Raw genomic sequence first — 19761 nt, 5'->3', positions numbered from 1 at the left:
GATGAAGCATTAGTCTCTATAGGAGCTGAAGGTTTCAGCACCCAACACTGTTCAGGAGCCGTGTCTCTAAAAGATTCTGCAGTTGACTTTATGTTTGATAAATGTGCTACTTCAACTCATAACTATTTAGATTAATCTAACTAAAGATATCACAGCTTTAGGTTTCTCTCAATGGGAAAAGTTTCCTACCTCTAAATTGGTTTCTTTTGAACGCTTAGCTAGAAGTCCTAGGCAATAGACATTTTCATGACTAGGCAACTTGGTTGCTGCTACTCACTACTACTACTACTGGAATCTCAGGCCTGCAATGCAGTTACCAGGGTTGCTAATATTTCAAACCTACACACTCAGCCTTCTACCTGAGTACTTAGAACCAGAAACTCCTTGCTTCTAAAGCCTGGAGCAATAGGTCATTACCTCTAAGGGCCCGGAAGGATAAGCCCACAGGACTGCCAGTCCAACCTGTAAGATCTGGGCTTTCAGGGGCCCAGACTTGGCAGCATTAGATGAGCTTTTCTCCTACTCACTGTTTCTATCCTCACAAAGTAGAAGAACCATAGCCATCTAACTGCTAACAGAAACGAGAGTCATTTTCTAGTCACCATAGTGTTTAATAGTGTTGAGGCTCTCTATGTTTTTCTTTAGTATTTTTTTTTTGTTACTTATTTTTTGGACGGCATAATCTCCATCAATTTATTTTCACTAAAATTTGACTCAAAATGAGCCATTTTTTCCCTTTAAAGAGAAGTGCTAGTCTATGTTGACAATAAAATGCATACCTTTCAGTTTTTGTTAAATTTGTCATTTGGTCCTTGTCACAGGTAGTTTCTGCCATCTGCTTTTTTCATACCTTCCAATTTACTTACATAACTTTTTGGAAGTTGAATTTTTTTTTCAGACACAGTTTTGCCATTTAGCCCAACCTGACCTCGAATACTCAATTCTCCTGCCTCAGCTTTCAGAGTATTGGGATCACAGGCATGAGATACCATCCCTAGCTGGTAAATGAGACATTTTAGATATTTCATAACAATTCTATCTCTCCTTCAACATGTGGGTCTTACTGTTATTTCTATATGACTAACTTGATTGTCTTAGTCCAAAGCTGTGCCCATACACACTGTAAAACCACATATATAATCCCCCAGGTAGCAAAGTGCTGGCTAAACTCATAGTTACCCTGAGATAAGGGTAGTTTTGCAGAACTCTATTTGACTGTCTCTTTCCTTGACCACATTCAAGTATTAAGCTGCACTAATTGCCTGCTAATTATTCTATTGTTTCCTACAATACTCTGGAGCATATAGTGTTCAGAATTGTTCTAATCCCATGAGGTATCCACATAACCTTGTCTTTTGATTGTCTCTGAGAAACTAGCAGGCATATGGTTTAGTCTGCATCTCCAGTGACTATCCAGATTCTTCTAATTGTTTTTCAACATAATGAGTATTTTCAAGTGCTATTTTGACACCAAATGTGTCATGTCGCATCAACAGATTCTCCAATACAAACTAGATTGCTGTTTAAATCACTCTGTGCCCTCCTTTAAGTCAATAACCATCTCGGCATTGTGGCATAACAGAAAACCTTATAGAAAGGATTTTCTTACCTGGGCATGGTGGTGCACGCTTTTTTTTTTTTTTTTTTTTTTTTTTTTTTTTTTTTTTTTTTTTTTTTGGTTTTTTCGAGACAGGGTTTCTCTGTGTAGCTTTGCGCCTTTCCTGGAACTCGCTTTGGAGACCAGGCTGGCCTCGAACTCACAGAGATCCACCTGCCTCTGCCTCCCAAGTGCTGGGATTAAAGGCATGCGCCACCACCGCCCGGCTGGTGCACGCTTTTAATCCCAGCACTTGGGAGGCAGAGGCGGGTGATCTCTGTGAGTCTGAGGCCAGCCTGGTCTACAGAGTTAGTTCCAGGATTCCAGAGCTTTGTATAGAGACCCTGTCTCAAAATAAATAAATAAAAGACTAGCAGGCAGAGAACTCCAAATTGCCCCCAGTGCTTCAGCTTAACTCGGCTCTCTTGTTGATGAGGACTACGCAACTGTCATCAACTGGTCTTTCCAGACCTGCCATTCATTTATCTGCCAGTTCCTTCATCTGGATCATCCTGGTTCTTCCTCTTGCTTTTGCAGCTGAAGTGAACTTGGAAGGTTTGCTTTCAAACCTATGATATCCACAATGGCCTTCTTTTCTAGCTTTTTCCCTGAATCAGGTTTGGGTTCCTTATCTTATCAATACAGACTACACATTTCTATCAGTCTTCTTTCAGAAAACTCTGAAAATCTCTGGCCTCTTTAACTCCTTGTAGTCAGTTTGTAACAAAACCCTGGTATCATAATGTTGTTGCTTGTAAGTAAGGGCAAACCCTACAAATTAAGTTTTGTCTCAGAAGACTTAGCTCATCCTTTATGTGCACAGTACAAGTGAGGCTCTCAGGCTACTCCCACTTCTTCCTGGGGTCCCACCAATCTGAGTGTCCCCCTAACCTCTACTTCAAGATAAGTTTTGTGAGTAACTCAGAACTCATTAAAGCACTTTTGAGAGAGAGAGAGAGAGAGAGAGAGAGAGAGAGAGAGAGAGAGAGAGAGAGAGAAATGAGTAGGAAAATTCAGGATGAAAGGGGAAGGCAGAGAAGGCCATTGTGGGGATAGAAATAACAAACGTGAGGGATGTTTGAAAAAGCCATTCAGAAACATACTATTTTCTGTTTCATATATTTGATACAGAAGTGTTTAATTGAACTCATGCTATATAGGAGATAATGCTCCTCAGAAGCCACAGGTTGCCAAATAAAAAGTCCCAGTGCCAGGTGTGGTATACCTCCCCTCAAGTTGTTGGTCAGGGGTGTCTCCAATACTCTCCCCCTAAACAACACAGGCTAGTTCGCTCTTGCTCTTGGTTGCCATACAAACTTGATGGTAAGACCTATTGCTGAAGACACTAAACATTTTGGTGACAGGACATGGAGAGATAAAATTGTCTCTGAAGAGGAAACTTCCTCTCTGTTGGTTAGCTTTCATATCATGGAAGCTGTTGTGTTAGCTGCTGGGGGCGGGGGTCATCAAGTCTTACCCAGTCGTGAACCCAGTGAGCTACAGTCATTAAAGAACTTTACCGGCCATTATCTGTTTATTAAGAATAATTAGATTCTACAATAGCCAAATGAAAGACATTGACATTCTGAGTAGACAGTGTACTAAAATGTAGCACAAAAGTGCTGTGCCAAATACACTATATACCTTGTCTTATATGTGATTTCACATGTAAAGGATGAATCTATAACTGTGCAATACTCTCTTTTTCTATCACTGTGCATTTGATTTCTATGTACTTATGAGCCATACACTGTAATGTTATTATTTTGTCATATGTAATTCATTATTTCTGTTTAGCAGCATCATTGAGATATAACTTGTGCGCCATATAATCCAACAATGCAAACTACATAATGATATAGTCATGGTACATACAGCAAAGGAGTCTAGGGATTGCATTTCTAAAATAAGCACCCTCATTGGACATGGCGGTATACATCTTTGATCCCAGGACTCAAGAGGCAGAGTAAGATGGATCTTTGAGAGTTCCAGGCCAGCCAGAGCTACATAGTGAAAACCTGTCTCAAATAACCAAAAAAATACAAGAGAAAAATTAAAATATTAGGCATCGTCATACTCTATTTGCAGGGCATTAGAGAGCAGCAAACAAATGCTAGAAAAAGCACTATTCTGATACCTCCTTATTTGTCTAAAGTATAGACTTCCAAAGAGGAAGGAAAAACAAAATCTATTTGATTTTCTGAGTTCTATCAAATAAACTCACATCATAATAAAAGAACTTAAATTCTGTCAGTACACCTAGACAAATTTCATCATACTCCATTGTCTTCTATGTTGGTGTCAAAGGTTATTTACAAGTAATTGTCTAATAAGTAGGCCAAGCAGACTTTATCCTAGGCAACTGTATCTTCCCTAAACCCATCAAAGTCTCTTAAAAATCATTTACTGATCACTTGACAGTCCCTGTTTCTCCCCTCACTCATAAACGTTTCTAAATAGGTTTTTGAAAATAGCACATACATTTCTAAGTAATTTTGAGCTAGTGTGCAATTACATTGTTACAATTTCCCCCTAAGCTGTGTTTTCTCCCATTTTGTACATTAGCAACGTTATATGCCTCTTCTCCTACTTAAAATTCCTTTGTCAGTTTACTTCAATAAACTTGAAAGGATAGAGAGGAATTTCCCCATCTTTTCCACAATACAAATGGGCAACCATAACCATTATCCAATTTTAGTGCATTTTCATCATCCCTAAAAGAAATCCCATTCCCATTCCCAATCATCTCCCATTTCTATACTTCTCCTAGCTCCACGCAATCACTAGCATTTTCTGTCTCTGTAGATTTGGTGATATCACTATTTATTATGAACTGAACAATATGTGGTATTTTGTGGTTGTCTACTTTCACTAAGGATGTTTTTAAAGTTTACCCACATAGGAGCGTGTATCTACACTTCTTTCTTTCTTTGTCAAATAAATATATACTGTTTGTCTATTCACAAGTTAATGACATCGCCCCTATTTTTTTGGTTATCAGGAATGATGTTTCTATGAACATTTCTGTATGTTCTTATATGCTTGTATATTTTTATTCTTTTGTGTTTATACCTGGGAATAGAATTGTTTGGCTATATGATGACTCTATGTTTAACATTATGACAAGCTGTCAATACATTTTCCAAAGTGAATACAGCATTTTACATTCCTGCCAGCAAGATATGAGGGGTGCAGTTTCTCTCCATCTTTGTAAAAGATTATTTTCCATCACTTTCATTTTAGTTACATTCTTTTATGTGATATGGTGTTATATTTGTGGTTCTGATTTGAATTTCCCTAATTGATAATAGTTTTGAACTTCTTTTCATATGCCTATATGCAAAACAGGCAAATTCACACCTAGACTATTTATTTTTGCCAATAAGGAAAAAGTGCTGCCATTTTTGTGATGGAAGAAGGAAAGGGGTACATTATAATGATAAAATTACGATGATTGGATTGAATAAGCAAGAGTTAATAAGCATCCTGGACTTGGCAAGCATGCACACATCAGAGGACATGAAATAAATCCAACCAAAATTCAAGAGACCTTATACTTCAACAAAATTTCTGGGAGTCCAGGCTTTTTTCCTTCAAAGAAATTTGGATCTTCACAAGACACAGCTTCTGATGGAAGGGATTTTGCCCTCAGGACACCTTTTGATGAGCATTTACATGGAAAACAAGTATGGTCACATCCTTGTCCATTGGGAGAGATCTATCCACATAGCCATATGGATGAGACATATTGAGATATTTCTTCTAAGTTGAAAGGTAAGTTGTATCTTGTCCCTTCCACTACCAAAAAAGAAGAACAATACTTAGTGGGCTGAATTAGTTACTTTTCCTGTCACTGTGATAAAACACTACAATACAAGCAATTTAAGGGAGAAATGGTTTATTTTGGCTCACAGTTTGAGGGTTCGGTTCATTGTGGTGAAGAAGTCACAGAAGCAGCAGCTTGAGGTGGCTTGTCACACTGTGTTCACAGTCAAGATGCAGAGAGTGATGGAGCCTAGTGCTCAGCTCACTTTCTCCATTGTATATATGATCCTGGCTTATGAGATGGTGCTACTCATTCAGGGTGACTCTCCTACCTTGATTTACCTAATCTAGGTAATCATTATCAGACATGCCCAGCGGGTATCAATTCTAAAAAAATTCCTCACAAACATGCTTAGAGGCTTGCCTCCTAGGTTAGTCTAGATTTTGGTCAGCTAACTATATTACCCAACACATGGGCCTATTTGGTTTTCAAAGCAACACATTCCTCATTGGATGTGTTACTCCATGCTGCTGTTACTCCTGTGTTACTCAGAAAGCTGTTAGTTTTGAGTGGGGCCTGGAACAGGAGAAGGCTCTTCAACAGATCCAGGCTGCTGGGCAGAATTCTCTGCCACATAGGTCATATGACCCAGTAAACCTAATGTTACTTGATGTGTCATTGGCAAATATGGGGGATATTTGGAACCTTTGGCAGGTCTCCATAGGTGAATGACAGAGGAGGCCATTGTGATTTTGGAGCAAGACCCTGCTGCCATATGCAGACAACTATTCTCCCCCTGAGAAGCAACTCTTGGCTTGGTATTGGACCTTAGTGCAAACTGAACATTTGGCAATGAGTAACCAACTTACCATGTGACCTGAGCTGTCCATAATGTGCTGGAGATTATCTCACCTACCAAGTCATAAAGTTGGACATGTATAGCAGCAATCTATCATTAAGTAGAAGTGGTATATATGTGAACAGGCCCAAGTACATCCTGAAGGCACAAATTGCATAAAGATGTTGTCCAAATGCTTTTTTTTGAGCTTATGGTTCTTATTCCTGTAGTAATGCCTTCTTTCCCTAAGCATGTACTTATGGCTTCATAGGGGTGTGCTCTATGATTAGTTGACTGAGCAAGAGAAAATTTAGGCCTTGTTTACAGATGGTTCTGCATGATATGCAAGCACTGCCCAGAAGTGAACAGATGCAACATTACAACCCCTTTCTGGGAAAACCCTGGAAGATACTGGTGAAGGAAAAATCTTCACAATGGGCAGAATTTCAGATAATGCACATGTCATACATTTTTCTTGGAAGGAGAAACGGCCAAATGTGTGATTGATACTGATTCATGGGCTATAGCCAATTGTTTGGCTGGATGGTAGTGTAGAATGATTGTATAGTTGCTGAGAATGACATTTGGGGAAGAAGTATGTGGGTAGATCTCTCCAAATTGGAATGGGTAAAGGATGTGATGAAACTTGTGTTCCATGTAAATGCTCATCAGAAGGTGTCCTAAGGGCAGAAGCTACTTTTTGTGAAGATCTAAGTTCATTTGAAGGAAGAAAGCCTAAACTGAAGGAGTTTTCTGCTCTTCAGAGGTAATTGACTAGGGAACTGTTTCCCTGGAGTCAGCACACAGAGGATAACAAAGTTGTGGTCCAAGGGGGCCAGGATAGACCTCAAGTTGGCAGCAGAACTTGGTCGCATCATCCATATGGTACGGGTTTTGAAGGCATGAAAGATACAAGAGTGAGAGTGTCATGGGATCCTGCTCCAACACTTCAGAGAGCAAGTGAGACCAGACAATGGGTGGCAGAACCTGAGTCCTTACAATGAAGGCCTTGGGCCATCATCGTGTGACATTGTTAGGGTAAGATCCAATTTACAGTGAAAAATCCAGGATATATTGGAGATGCCATAATCATGGGCTATCCATTAAGGAAAGCTGCAGGCATGGAGTGGAACAGGCCTAAGTGAGAGGTTATGCTGGATAAGTGGGGCTACTTAAACCTTTTGGAGCCCAGCCAATTTCATCTTGAAATTGTGGACTGGAGCTTGCAGGATTTGGTATTTACCCTGATGGATTGTGAACTTGTTTGGCTTTGTTCATTCCTTGTGCTCCAAGTTTTCTATTTTGGCAAGGAAATGATTTATTCTGCACCATTGTTTGTTAGCATGTAACTGTTTTATTCTTATTTTTTTTATTTTATAGGATCTCACAGTTAAGAGATTGTCCTGAGTCTAAAATGTGGATTTTGGACTTTTCAACTGTTGTTAAAGACTATGGGGACTTTTGAAATTGGATATATTTTGCATTATAACATGAACATAAGAAGTATAATTTTATGGTTTAAAGTGAAGTGTTTGGGTGTCAAGTTGACAAGGGGTTGGTTTAATTGTTAATAATGAGATTTCCAACTTGATAAGATTTAGAATCACCAAAAGAAGGGTTTGGGGCATACCTATGGGGGGTTATCTAGATTAGATTATTTGGGGAGGAAAATCTGCCCATACTGGGTGGTACCATTCCCTGGCTTAGGACCCTGGACTATATAAAAAGGTGAAAAGGAGTTGAGCACAGGCATACATTGCTCTCTACTCCTGACACAATGACTTCTCTGTCAAAATGGACTACACCCTGGAAGTGTAAGCCTCAAAAACCCCGTCTCCTTAAATTACTTTTGTCAGGGAAATTTATTACTGCAACAGAAAAAACAACTAAAACTCCACATAACTAGAATTTTAGAGAGCAAGCCCAGCAGTCCCAACAGGTTAGGTTTGCCCACCTGCCCTGTTATAATGATTAAACAGATAAGAAGTGGTGAAAGTAAGAAAGTAGATTTAGGACCAATTGAAAGAGTCCAGTAACTCCAAGGTCACCTTCAAGGTAGGCAGGAGATTTAGGTTTATACAGAGAAGGAGCTGGAAAAAGAGATATGTATACTTCAGTAATCTTGGTCAAGGTGTGGTCCAGTTGATCATTGTCTCCCTTCTGGTTCTTTAATGTAAGCCAAAGCATTAAAGGATTAATAAGCATATTAATCCTGGCATTGCTTGAGAAAATCCATCATGTCATACACAAAGATTATTTGGGGCTGTAGCCTCCCCAACATGCATGAATGCCTTCATATGTGATTGGTCTGTCCTCCAATCTAAAATCATTTCAGGGTTAAAGCAACAACATTTTTGTCCTTCAGCCTTAAATGGGAGTGAGATAGAACTAGGTAGAAAGACATTCTTGCATATTATGTTTATGCAGAATCAAGCAGGTGTTTGGACCAAAATAAAGGAGACAGATACAAAGTAAAGGCAGAGATGTCAGACATTCTATTTGTAGTCATTTTGGGGGCCCAAGTAATGAATCAAGGTTTTTTGTTGTTGTTGTTTTTGTTTGCAAAAGCAGTTTCTTGGTGCCTGTAATACCTATTGATCATGTGTCTTTGGGAGTAAAATATCTATTTAAACATTTGCACATTTTCTCCTTGTTTTAGTTACTGTTCTATTGCTGTGAAAAGACACCATGACCAAGGCAACTTTTATAAAAGAAAGCATTTAATTGGGGCCTTCCTTACAGTGTTAAAGGGTTAGTCCATTATCATCCTGGCAGAGAGCATGGCAACATGCAGGCAGGCATGGTGCTGAAGAAGTAGCTGAGAGCTTACATCTGATTTGTAGGTGAAGAGGGAAGGGACTGATGTGGATTTTTGAAACCTCAAAGCCCACTCCCAGTAACACACCTACCCCAATAAGGCCACACCCCTTAATCCTTTCCAAACAGTTCCATCAACTGGGAACCAAGCATTCAAACATATGAACCTGTTGGGGCCATTCTCATTCGAACCACCACAATCCCCAACACACACACTTTTTAAAATTTGGTGATACTTGGATTGAACCCAGGCCTTTGCATATGTTAAGTGAAGACTCTTTGACTAAGTTACATAGAAAGTCTCTGTCCATCTTTCAAGTTGAGTTATTTGTATTTTTATGATTCAGTAGTCAGAGTCCTTCATGTGTTCTGGAAATTGGTTTTAAATTTGGCAATATTCTATTCCATCTTTAGCTTGTCTTCTCACTTTTTAAAAATTTTAAATTTTTGAAACAATCCTGTTATGAAGTGCAAAATGTCCTTAAACTTATTATTTTCCTGCCCCAGTTTCTGAGTGCTGATATTATAGGCATGTGCAACTACACAGAGATTATTTTCACTCTGCGGTTTCATGTTGAGGCAGTAGCCAGTATCTTGGTTTTTTTTATCATCTATGTTTTATTTGTCATGGCAGCAGAAAAATTTTCTGAATTAAGGTTATGAATACTTACACCTATGTCATGGTTTTAGCTGTTACCTTTGTATTTATCATTCATGCGAGTTCTCTTTGGTGGATGATGTAACTTAACAGCTAACATCTTTCTATGGTTTTCTGAAACCTATAGGAGAGATAAAACCTGCCTACCTCATGTTCTCAACACTGTATTTGAAAACTGCCTGATTAATGACTATCTGAGGACATGGTCACTCATAGGTGGCTCAGAATAAACTCCTTTGTTCATTTTGAGGTGAAATCTGTCTTTTTTAATGAACAGTTTTAAAACCTGAACATGTGACTCCAAGGACAATCTACTTGCATTATAGAAGTCACTTGAATTGGTGTCAAGTACCAGCATGGGCCCTTTATGCCTAACTGTCTATATTGTCTGTTTGGGTGTATAGTGATGAGTTCTTCCCAGGTCTGATACTCCATTTAATTTGATTACTATTTTATTGGTTTATTCTGAGTTTGTTGTTGAATATTCCTTTACTTGCATCAGAGCGTTCAGTTAGGACATTTGTTTATTTTTATTTTCATGCTATTTGTGTGCTAGCATTCAGACATTTTTCTCTGATCAGTTTTTTCAATATCTAAGACTGTGTTTTTCTTGGTCCCCTTCTGCATATTACAACCTTGCCTATTTAGTTTAGAAACTCTATAAGCACCTGATTATAAGGGCATTAAAGAGGCATTTCTTTCTCCCAGTCCAACAAAATGGATATCTCAGGGGGAGCCCCCTAGGGTATGAAGCAATCTTGTAGATAAACCCAAGCAACTTACTCCTCTCCTAGATTAGAAGGAACCTTGTTGTTTCATCCAGGAAAACACACATGAGGCATTATTGCCCAATGTCTTGAACTCCCCTCAAGTTCAAGTGCATGCAGTGGAAGGAATCAACATTGGGAGGACTGGGGTTCTTGTGATCTAAGACACAGATGACTTCAGCTAGTATAAAAGGTTGAAATTTTCAGAAAAGAAAAATGATACCAACTAGGAAGCAGAAATTCAAAGATGGGCCAGGTGGTGGTGGCACACTCCTTTAATCCCAGCACTCAGAAGGCAGAGGCAGGCAGATCTTTGTGAGTTCGAGGCCAGCCTGGTCTACAGAGTGAGATCCAAGAAAGGCACAAAGCTACACAGAGAAACCCTGTCTCGAAAACAAACAAACAAACAAACAAAAAGAAATTCAAAGATGGAGGAATACTGTAGAGAAAAATTGATACGATATTCTAGGTATGTTTGATAATTATGGTAGTTCAACTTTCAAGTCTTTAGAAAAAATGGAGAAATCTAACAAAAGATAACATGGCTTTGTGTTTCTCTAAATGGGGAACATCAAATATTCTCATTTTTCTCCTTGCTAAACTAAAAGTCCTAGACAATAGAAAAAATGTATATATACATACGTATGTATATATAATATATGCAACTTATTTAATATTATCTAAAAAGATGGTGAAATTGTTAATTTATATAAAAACTAATAAATATTTTGAAACTATCCAAAGTGATGTTAACGAATAGGATATTAATAAAATCATAGAAGCTGTGTCAGAATTCAAGATGAATTTTGAAGAACTGAATTTTCCAACGTCCTATTGTCTCTTAACCTTCTCTGGTCTTCATCTTTCCTTATCAACCTCCTTTCTATTCTCTTCTCTATTTATCCCCAAGCAGATCAAAATTCTGTATGAAAGGTAGAGATAATGCTATGGGATTTTTTGTTTTTAACAAGAAAGAGCCTCCAGGGAGGAGAGATCCTGATATGTAGCTTGAGTTTTCCTGCCTGGCCCACAGTCAGGACAAATCTCTCTCACCTGCCAGTCCCACAGCCACTCAGACCCAACCAAGTAAACACAGAGACTTGTATTGGTTTCAAACTGTATGGCCGTGGCAGGCTTCTTGCTAACTGTTCTTACAGCTTAAATTAATCCATTTCCATAAATCTATACCTTGCCACATGGCTCGTGGCTTACCGGCATCTTCACATGCTGTTTCTCATCGTGGCGGCTGGCAGTGTCTCTCTGACTCAGCCTTCCACTTCCCAGCTTTATTCTCCTCCTTGTCCCGCCTACACTTCCTGCCTAGCCAATGGCCAATCAGTGTTTTATTTAATGACTAATCAGCAACACATTTGCCATACAGAACATCCCACAGCACTGATACTATCTATACTCCCTGGACTGAACTGAAAACTGATTGTAGGGTTTCTGGAGTCATATCAGGGCACACAGGAATTTGCTAAAGAATGCCAGATGACTGCAATGAGTTACAAACCAGAATTTCTGAACGTTTATGAATTGGAAAATTTCATTTCTCAGAGTGCCTCACTCTCTGCAGCTTACCTTTTGTCCCTGAATGTCCTATACAACAAGCTTCCTCTCACATTTTCTTTTTATTTACATGTAAAGGATGCTGCTTTTCTACCTTATTTCTCTTAAGAGTTTTGCCTTTGAAGATGCAGACTTAAGATTAAATATTACTTAGTACTATGGGGGGGGGAGGACCAGTAACATGGCTTTTAAAACTGTAAAATGTTAAATCTACATAAAAGGTACAAAAATCTTTGTTGTTTTAATTTTTTGTTTTTTTTTTGTTTTTTCGAGACAGGGTTTCTCTGAGTAGCTTTGCACCTTTCCTGGATCTCGCTCTGTAGCCCAGGCTGGCCTCGAACTCACAGAGATCCGCCTGGCTCTGCCTTCCAAGTGCTGGGATTAAAGGCATGTGCCACCACCGCCCGGCTTAAATTTATTTTTATATACGGCCATCTGTACATATCATGTACATATGTGCTTACTGTATAAATGGTTTATGTGATACAAAACTGCCTGTAACTGCATGTTCACATAATTGAAATCACTAGCGATTTTCTTTTAGTTCATAATGTTAGAGGTTAGGCTTGGCCACCAGATCTGATACACCAAGTAAAGAGATGAATAATGCTGAGGGGCAACTAGAGGAAATTTGATCATCGTGACCCCATTGAGGGGATGGGGAGGTCCAGTAACCTCAAGTGTGTCTTCAGAGTACTACCATGAGCTTTGAAGTTACAGAAAAGAAATGTGAAGCACAAAAGATTTCCATAATTAAGCAGTCTTAGTGAGGGTATAGTCTCTAAGTATTGTCTGAGTTTCTGGCTTTGGAGATGACTGCTTTGTTGTTCTTGAAATACAAAGTGACTACAGGTTTAGGACAACTGAACCCGCTGTTGGCAGCTTTGAAGGGTGAAAGAAGTTGGATAGGCACTTCTTAAATGATCACCGTGCCTAAGCAGAGGACTGAGCGGGTAATCCCAAAGAAAGGAAACGAACACAAACAAAGGCAGATGCCAGACTTTCATCCTGCCTTTCTTTGTCTTTCAGGCTGGAAGGAGAAGTTGATGTTTTTGTACCAAGGTTGATCTCTAAGTCCCTGCATAAAATGGTTTAAATTTTTTGTTTGTTTGTTTTGTTTTCTGAGACAGGGTTTCTCTGTGTACCTTTGGAGTCTGTCCTGGAACTTGCTCTGTGGACCAGGCTGGCATTGAACTCACAGAGATTCACCTGCCTCTGCCTCCCAAGTGCTGGGATTAAAGGTGTGTGCCACCACTGCCCGGCTTTAAATCTTAAACAAATGATTAATTTAAATTAATTGGTGAGAGGAACTAGACATGTCTCTAGGACTGTTAAACATGTTTTGTCTGTGTTTCATATATAGTTTTTTTTAACTAAAATATAGTTAGTTACTTGGTTCAGAAAAAAGTTTTCTAAACTTCATAAAAATAAGACAGAAACAAACCATCAGATATACAAAATGAATACACAGAATTATAGATATTAAGCACATTTTTTGAAAAGATGGTTAAAGGAAAAGGTGATGCTTTTAGACAAGAAAGAGTTTCACATGGTAAAATAATATTTTGTGTTAAAATGGAAAACAAAATGGGAGTGTAAGAATGTAGTGATAGAATCAAGCCACTGCTGTGCAGCAGGGTCAGCCCCTCACAGATGCTGACAGTCACCCTACACAGTCATTGTCTGTGAGTCCTAAGTGCCACATCATCATCCTGGAAAGTGAGTTTATACCAAAAGGGTGCCACATCTGGTTCTCCACCCACTTCTGTCTTCAGCCTAGGGATCAGGGAGTCTGCCTGCAGGCTTTGGCTGTGAACTTTCAGAGAGTAAGAACAGACTTCTACTTCTGTCACTTGGGCTCTGAGTCTCCTTAGACACCCATCCTCTATGCTGTCTGTCTCGCGAATATTCAGAATAGCACCACTCATAGGTGCTAACTGTGAAAAGAATATAGATATACATAAATGATTAATAGATTTATCAAATGTATCCGTTCTAACAGATGCACTAACATAATATTATTAGACAGTAAAGAAGAAATGAAAGACCATACATACTACCAGCACAGACGAACCTTTAAAATATTGTAAGTATGAGCTGGCTTTTTGGAGCCCATTACCTGTGGTGGGATGCCTTGCTCACCCTTGATGCAGAGGGGAGGGGCTTGGATCTGCCTCAACTGAATGTACTAGGCTTTGCTGACTCCCTGTGGGAGGACTTACCTTTTTGGAAGAGGGGATGGGGGTATGCTGGGTGGAAGGCTGTGGGGGAGCAAGAGGAGGGATGAGAGGGGGATCTGTGGTTGGTATCTAAAATGAATAAAAAATTCTTAATAAAAACAAACAAACAAAAATATTATGAGCAAAATAAGCTAATTACAAGAATTCCACATGCTTCATGATGTTGTCAACAACAAAATCCATGGAGACAGAGGGTAAATTAGTGGTTGCCATTAACTGGTGGTGAGGGCTATCAGGGGTGGAGAACGGGAATGCATAGTGACTGTGAATGGATAGAGTTTCTTTTTTAGGATGCTGATGGTGTTCTAAAATAAGCTGTTGAGGGAACAACTTTGTGAATGTATTACATACTAGTGAATTATGTACTACTTTTTTTGCAATGCTGGGGGATTGAACCTCCTAGGCAAGTATTCTATCACTAACTGAGTTACATCCTCACCCTCAACTCTACACTTTTTGTAGGTAAGTTTTAAAGAATAGGGATAAAATATGTATTTTAAATGTGTAATTTCTTATTTCCATGTAAGAATAAAATATTGCCTCTCTATGGTGGGAAAGTTGAATTGTGTCAAGGCAACAACCACAGCTCTCGTCTTAAAGGGAATAAGAGATGCTTTATTTTGGAGCCACTATGAGTGATTGGGGCCTGGCAGATTTAGGTTACCAGAAATTCCATGTTCCAATGTGGAAGCAGTTTCATAAAGTTTTATAGATTCACAGAACGAAGAAAGTCATAAATCAAGGCAAGTCAAAAATACAGTGGTGGGTACATCAGAGAGGTGGTTACAGCAAGATGGGGGAAGCTTTCCTATGGGCCCAAGATGCTGTCTGATGACAGTCTTAGCTTTTGGGTTGGTGGAAGTTGGTGGTCTGCTGAGTTAATTGATTCCAAAGAATTGCTGTTAGTCACAGGATGTTATTTCTAATAAGGAATGGCTCTTGAGGGGTGGTGGTGGCTAAAGCTAGCTCAAGATAAGGTATTTAGACTCTGGACTTGCAACCTTCCAATCTCCCCACATCACTGCAGTTCTGATCAGCCAATCAGTCTCTGCGGACACAGCTTCTTTTCAGGCTGTCTCAGTCCAAACTGTGATGAGTCTTCCCTTTGCAGACGGTACTGTGTTCAGAACTCATCATTGGCCCCAGTGTTTGGCATAATCCAAACCCAGCTATGACAGTGGTCTAGTCAGGTCGGCAAAGGAAGTCAATATTGATCTTGTTTTTAGCACTATTCCTGTTTCCATGGATACTTTATGCTTGGGCCTTTTGAGCAAAGGCTCACACTGAATGAGAGGAAGAGGAACTAAATATCCACGGGGAAAAAAGCATTTCTTCCTGCCAACTGTTAAGTTTCTTCTAGAGTGGATGCCCCTAGTGGGTTTCATTAACTGAATATAGACATGAATGATCTAGACGGGAATGTGCCCTGTTGTATACATTTCAATCTCAAGATTCGTTCAAATGGGTAAAAACTGACAGAGCTTTCGTCAGGATATTCACCATGAGAGAGCCCTGTGGCGATTTCTTTGCTGCCATTTGTGCCTTCTCTGAGCACAGCAGAGGAGAGGAATCTGGCCTCTTCAACACTGCCTCTCCCGAGTAGCTTTCATTGACAAATGGTGCTTTTTCAGGCCTGAGAAAGTTGCTTAGCATAGCGCTCTCTCCCGAAATGTGAACTCTAAAACTTTGCCAAGATTGTAGCCACAAGTCCTTACTTGAAAAGGTAATAGAGACAGTCTTTAAAAGTCAGAGCTCAGCCGGGCGGTGGTGGCGCACGCCTTTAATCCCAGCACTTGGGAGGCAGAGCCAGGCGGATCTCTGTGAGTTCGAGGCCAGCCTGGACTACCAAGTGAGTTCCAGGAAAGGTGCAAAGCTACACAGAGAAACCCTGTCTCGAAAAACCAAAAAAAAAAAAAATAATAATAATAAAAAATAAAAGTCAGAGCTCAAGGCTGGCTTGGCTATTTTGTGAGCTGAGCACAGAAAATAACTTTACATTTTTATCATAATCTTTAGTAATCTGTAACGGAAAAGACACAAGGAATTACATGGTATTCTATGGAGGAAAACACATCACTAAAGGTTAAGTATTCCTTGCCAGAAATGCCTGGGCCCAGAAAGGCTTTAGGCTGCAGAGGGGTTTGGTCATTTGCCTTGTGTTTCGTCACTTGCCTAGGCTTTACCTGTTGAACATTCCTAATCTGAAATCCAAAATGCCTAAAAATGGACAGCAGGAAGGTTTTATCCATACTCTTTTAGAGGTCAAATGGGAGTCAGACAAAACCCTCTGGGGAAAGAAGGGAATCCTAAGAGCCTTAGCACCACGAGGACACCATTATAGACAGAGCTATTTGTAGGGAGTAAATATATTTAGGGCACAATGGGACAGCAAGGTTATTATGGTAGTATTCAAAGATCCGCTTCTCATCTCAGCTGCCTGCAGTTGTTCCTAGGGAACAGGTGGCAGCTATTCTCAGGCCTACCCTCGGCTGACAAGGTTCAGGGCCCTGCTACTCCACACACCCATACTTAGCATGGCATCTAATGTATTGTGCAATCCTGTGAGGCAAGTATCATCCCCGTTTCATAGATGATAAGATTGACCCTCACAGAAAGGGATGCATTATAAATGCCAAGTTTATTCCTTTAGCATTGAGTTCCAGAGGTAATGTGAGTTTTGCTTATTTTACATTCAAACAACAGGAATTTTAAATGTATTCATTGCCATCCTAAACTTGCTTAATAGTTCACTTGCTTGCTTTTGCTTTTTAAAAATTATTATTATGACAATCATAATCCATATTCTTTAACATAAAAAGAGCAATAGAATATTAGAGGACCCAGGAAAAGAGGCCACAATTTGAACTGATTTGGTTACAACCAGGAAAGATCGGAGGTGGGAAATCAGCAGGGGAATGGCAGAAAGTCTCCAACCACCTGATGGTTGAGTACATGTGGGACCTACGAAGGTTTGTCCTATAGTGATAAACATTATTAGCATTTTAATGTACACTTTCATAGTTTTCTTGTGCTCAGAAGCATTCTGCAAGCATATTTACATTTTATATAAACAGGCTGATACTGTATATGTAGTTCTGCAAACATTTTATTGTTATTTTACAATGTACATGCACGTGGGTGAAAATCCTGTACTAAAAGACAGAGAGCACTGTAGTTGGGTCAAAAGGACAGTGAACCTAAGCAGAGTTTCGGCTGAAGGTTGAAGCACAGGGCCTGGCAAGTATCTACCAGGGAAAGCAGGGCCAGCGGTGTTCGTTCTTATCTGAGAAATCAGAATCGAAGGCCAAAGGCATTAAAGGTATGGGATGTCATGTAGGCCCCTCTGGCCCCTGCCTCCGCCCCTCATTCCCCTGACTCCCCGCTGGCCCCTGGGGACTAGCGCATCCTGTGCATCTCTGGGCATCCAGTGAAAACCTCCCACTTTCTGCCTCTTCCTCAGCTCTTCCTGCGCCCTTGTCATGTCTGCACACTCTCTCATCATCTCCTCACTGCTTACATGCCTGTCCTGTAAGTCCTCCTGGGAGTTCTTGGGAGAATCGTCTGTCCCCCTGTCTGTTTTTCGTTTTGCTTTCCGGGGCACATAATCTTCAGCAGGGCGCTTTTCTGCGGCTCGTGCCTCGCTGCCTGGCTTTGCCTGGGAATCCTGCTTGCCCTCCCCTTGGCGCTTGCCCTCCCCTTCAGACTTTCCCTGCTTTTCTGACTTGCCCTCATCTTGTGGTTGTCCCTGCTCCTCTGGCTTTGCCCCCTCCCCTAGCTTCCCCTGGCGTGCTGGCTTCGCTTTCTTGTCTGGCTTCTCTTCCCCGTCTGACTTTTCTTCATCTTCAGACTCTACTTCATCTTCTGGCTTTCCCTCCTTTTCCAGCTTCCCTTCGTTTTCACCGCGGAGTTCTTCCATGTCAAGATTTCCCTCCTTTTCCTGTCCTGAGGGTAAAGGTGGGGAGACAGGAAGCAGAGAAGAGATGTGAGAGCCTGAGACACCAGGCAGAATACGGGCTCATTAACATCTGTCTTTACATCTGGCCCTTTCGTGGGGTCCCCGTGGCTGTCCCAGCCCTCTAAATGTGCTTTCTGCCTGCACCCCTCCTCCACCCTTGAGACAGCTATGCCGTGACAGATCCTGCCACCTTCTAGGTGCTCCTTCAGCGCAGCAAGCTCTCTGTGTGTTGCATGGGGTAGCTTGGGAGGGGACTGGCAGTGGGGTCCCAAATCCTGCCCGTGCCTCTGCCCACGTTGCCATTATCCACTGACCTGCAGGGATCCTGGGCAGGTCGATCCTCCTTTTCAGATGTCACAATGCGCTGGGAACAACAGAGGTGCAGACCTACGGACAGGACACGGGCAGGGGCTGCGTGGTCAGTGGATGCACAGAGACTGGGAACCTGTCCTGCAGCCCATGCTCATCACCCAACCTTTTCCTCCGTCACACACCCCCCGCATACCCCAGCCGCCATTTCTTTTCAGGCCTTGGGCATCAAACCGGGATGCTCTCCAAACTCCGTTTTACTCTATGTGCCCCCTTCGGACTCTGGAGGCAGCCTCCCCCACCCCCACCCTCCCTTTGGTCCGGGTCAGTTTGTCTTCATAGCCTGGAGTGCCAGTGGGTCACTTCAGAACACATCTGCGTCTCCCCGTCGCACTGCGGGCCCCCTCATCCCCCCCCCCCGCTCTAAAACGGATCAGGAGTGGGGTAAGGGAAGAGAGCCTGCTGCGGGGTCCTCCTTCCTCCCTTTTCCCGCCCGCCCGCTTGTCCCCTCCTCACCAATCTCCCCGATTCCTTCCCCCTCCCCTCCCGCTACCGCTGGTTCTAGCTGCCACCCCCACCACCCTTGTCAGGCTTTGCTGGCAGAGCCAGCCTTTCCGTACTGACCTGAGGAAAGCTGGGACAGGCCTGTGCGCCTTCTCCGGCGTGCAGAAACCCACTCGCAGCTGGTCTGCTGCTTAGGGTAGCTCAGGGAGCTGGTTCTGCGCGGTTGCCAGGACCAGACCGCAGGGCGGGCAAGCGGACGTGGGGGCTGGTGCCCACGTCTGCGCCTGGCCGGTCACGTGAACACCGCGTCACCCAAGCTCGCCCCCCCACATGCCTGACCCATCTCACCCTCCACCTCCCTAGGGGACTGAGATGAGGACTGTAGGAGGTGTGTAATGTCAAAGCTAGGAGGTGCCTGAGAAGAGTGGGAGGCTAGAGGATGTTTTACCTTGTGCATCTTTGATATGCACACATCTCTCTCACATATGCAGGTTACAGGTGGGACAGTCTATCAGAAATGGTATTTGACTTTGTCTATAGTGTTCAGCTCTTGAATCACAATAGCCTGCTTTCAAACCAAGTCGGGGTGCGGTAGCACACACCTTTACAGCACTCAGAAAGTTGAAACAAGAGTTCAAGACAAGGCTTGGCTACAGTGAGTTCAAGGGCAGTTCAGCTACCATCAGGACTCTAAACCAACCCACCCAGCCAGCCTTGCCTGAATATAGTGGCTGGTGGAGG

At 41.6% G+C, this 19761-nt stretch overlaps 1 protein-coding gene across 1 annotated transcript; it reads right to left on the bottom strand.

Moving 5' to 3' along the window:
• Positions 1–17340: 17340 nt before the first annotated feature.
• Positions 17341–19358, bottom strand: LOC128109116 (transcription elongation factor A protein-like 3). The gene is made up of 3 exons (XM_052736268.1): positions 19141–19358; positions 18522–18594; positions 17341–18194 (listed from the first exon to the last, which is right to left on the bottom strand). The coding sequence occupies exon 3, from the start codon at positions 18166–18168 to the stop codon at positions 17566–17568; it is 603 nt and encodes a 200-aa protein (XP_052592228.1). The 5' UTR covers positions 18169–18194; positions 18522–18594; positions 19141–19358; the 3' UTR covers positions 17341–17565.
• Between the last annotated feature and the right edge of the window lie 403 nt (positions 19359–19761).

Source organism: Peromyscus californicus, unplaced genomic scaffold (genome assembly GCF_007827085.1).
Source record: "Peromyscus californicus insignis strain IS unplaced genomic scaffold, ASM782708v3 Scaffold_10__1_contigs__length_136768540, whole genome shotgun sequence".
NCBI lineage: Eukaryota > Metazoa > Chordata > Mammalia > Rodentia > Cricetidae > Peromyscus > Peromyscus californicus.
Note: the sequence above shows the minus strand (reverse complement) of the source record. Positions and strands in the feature narration are given on the sequence as shown.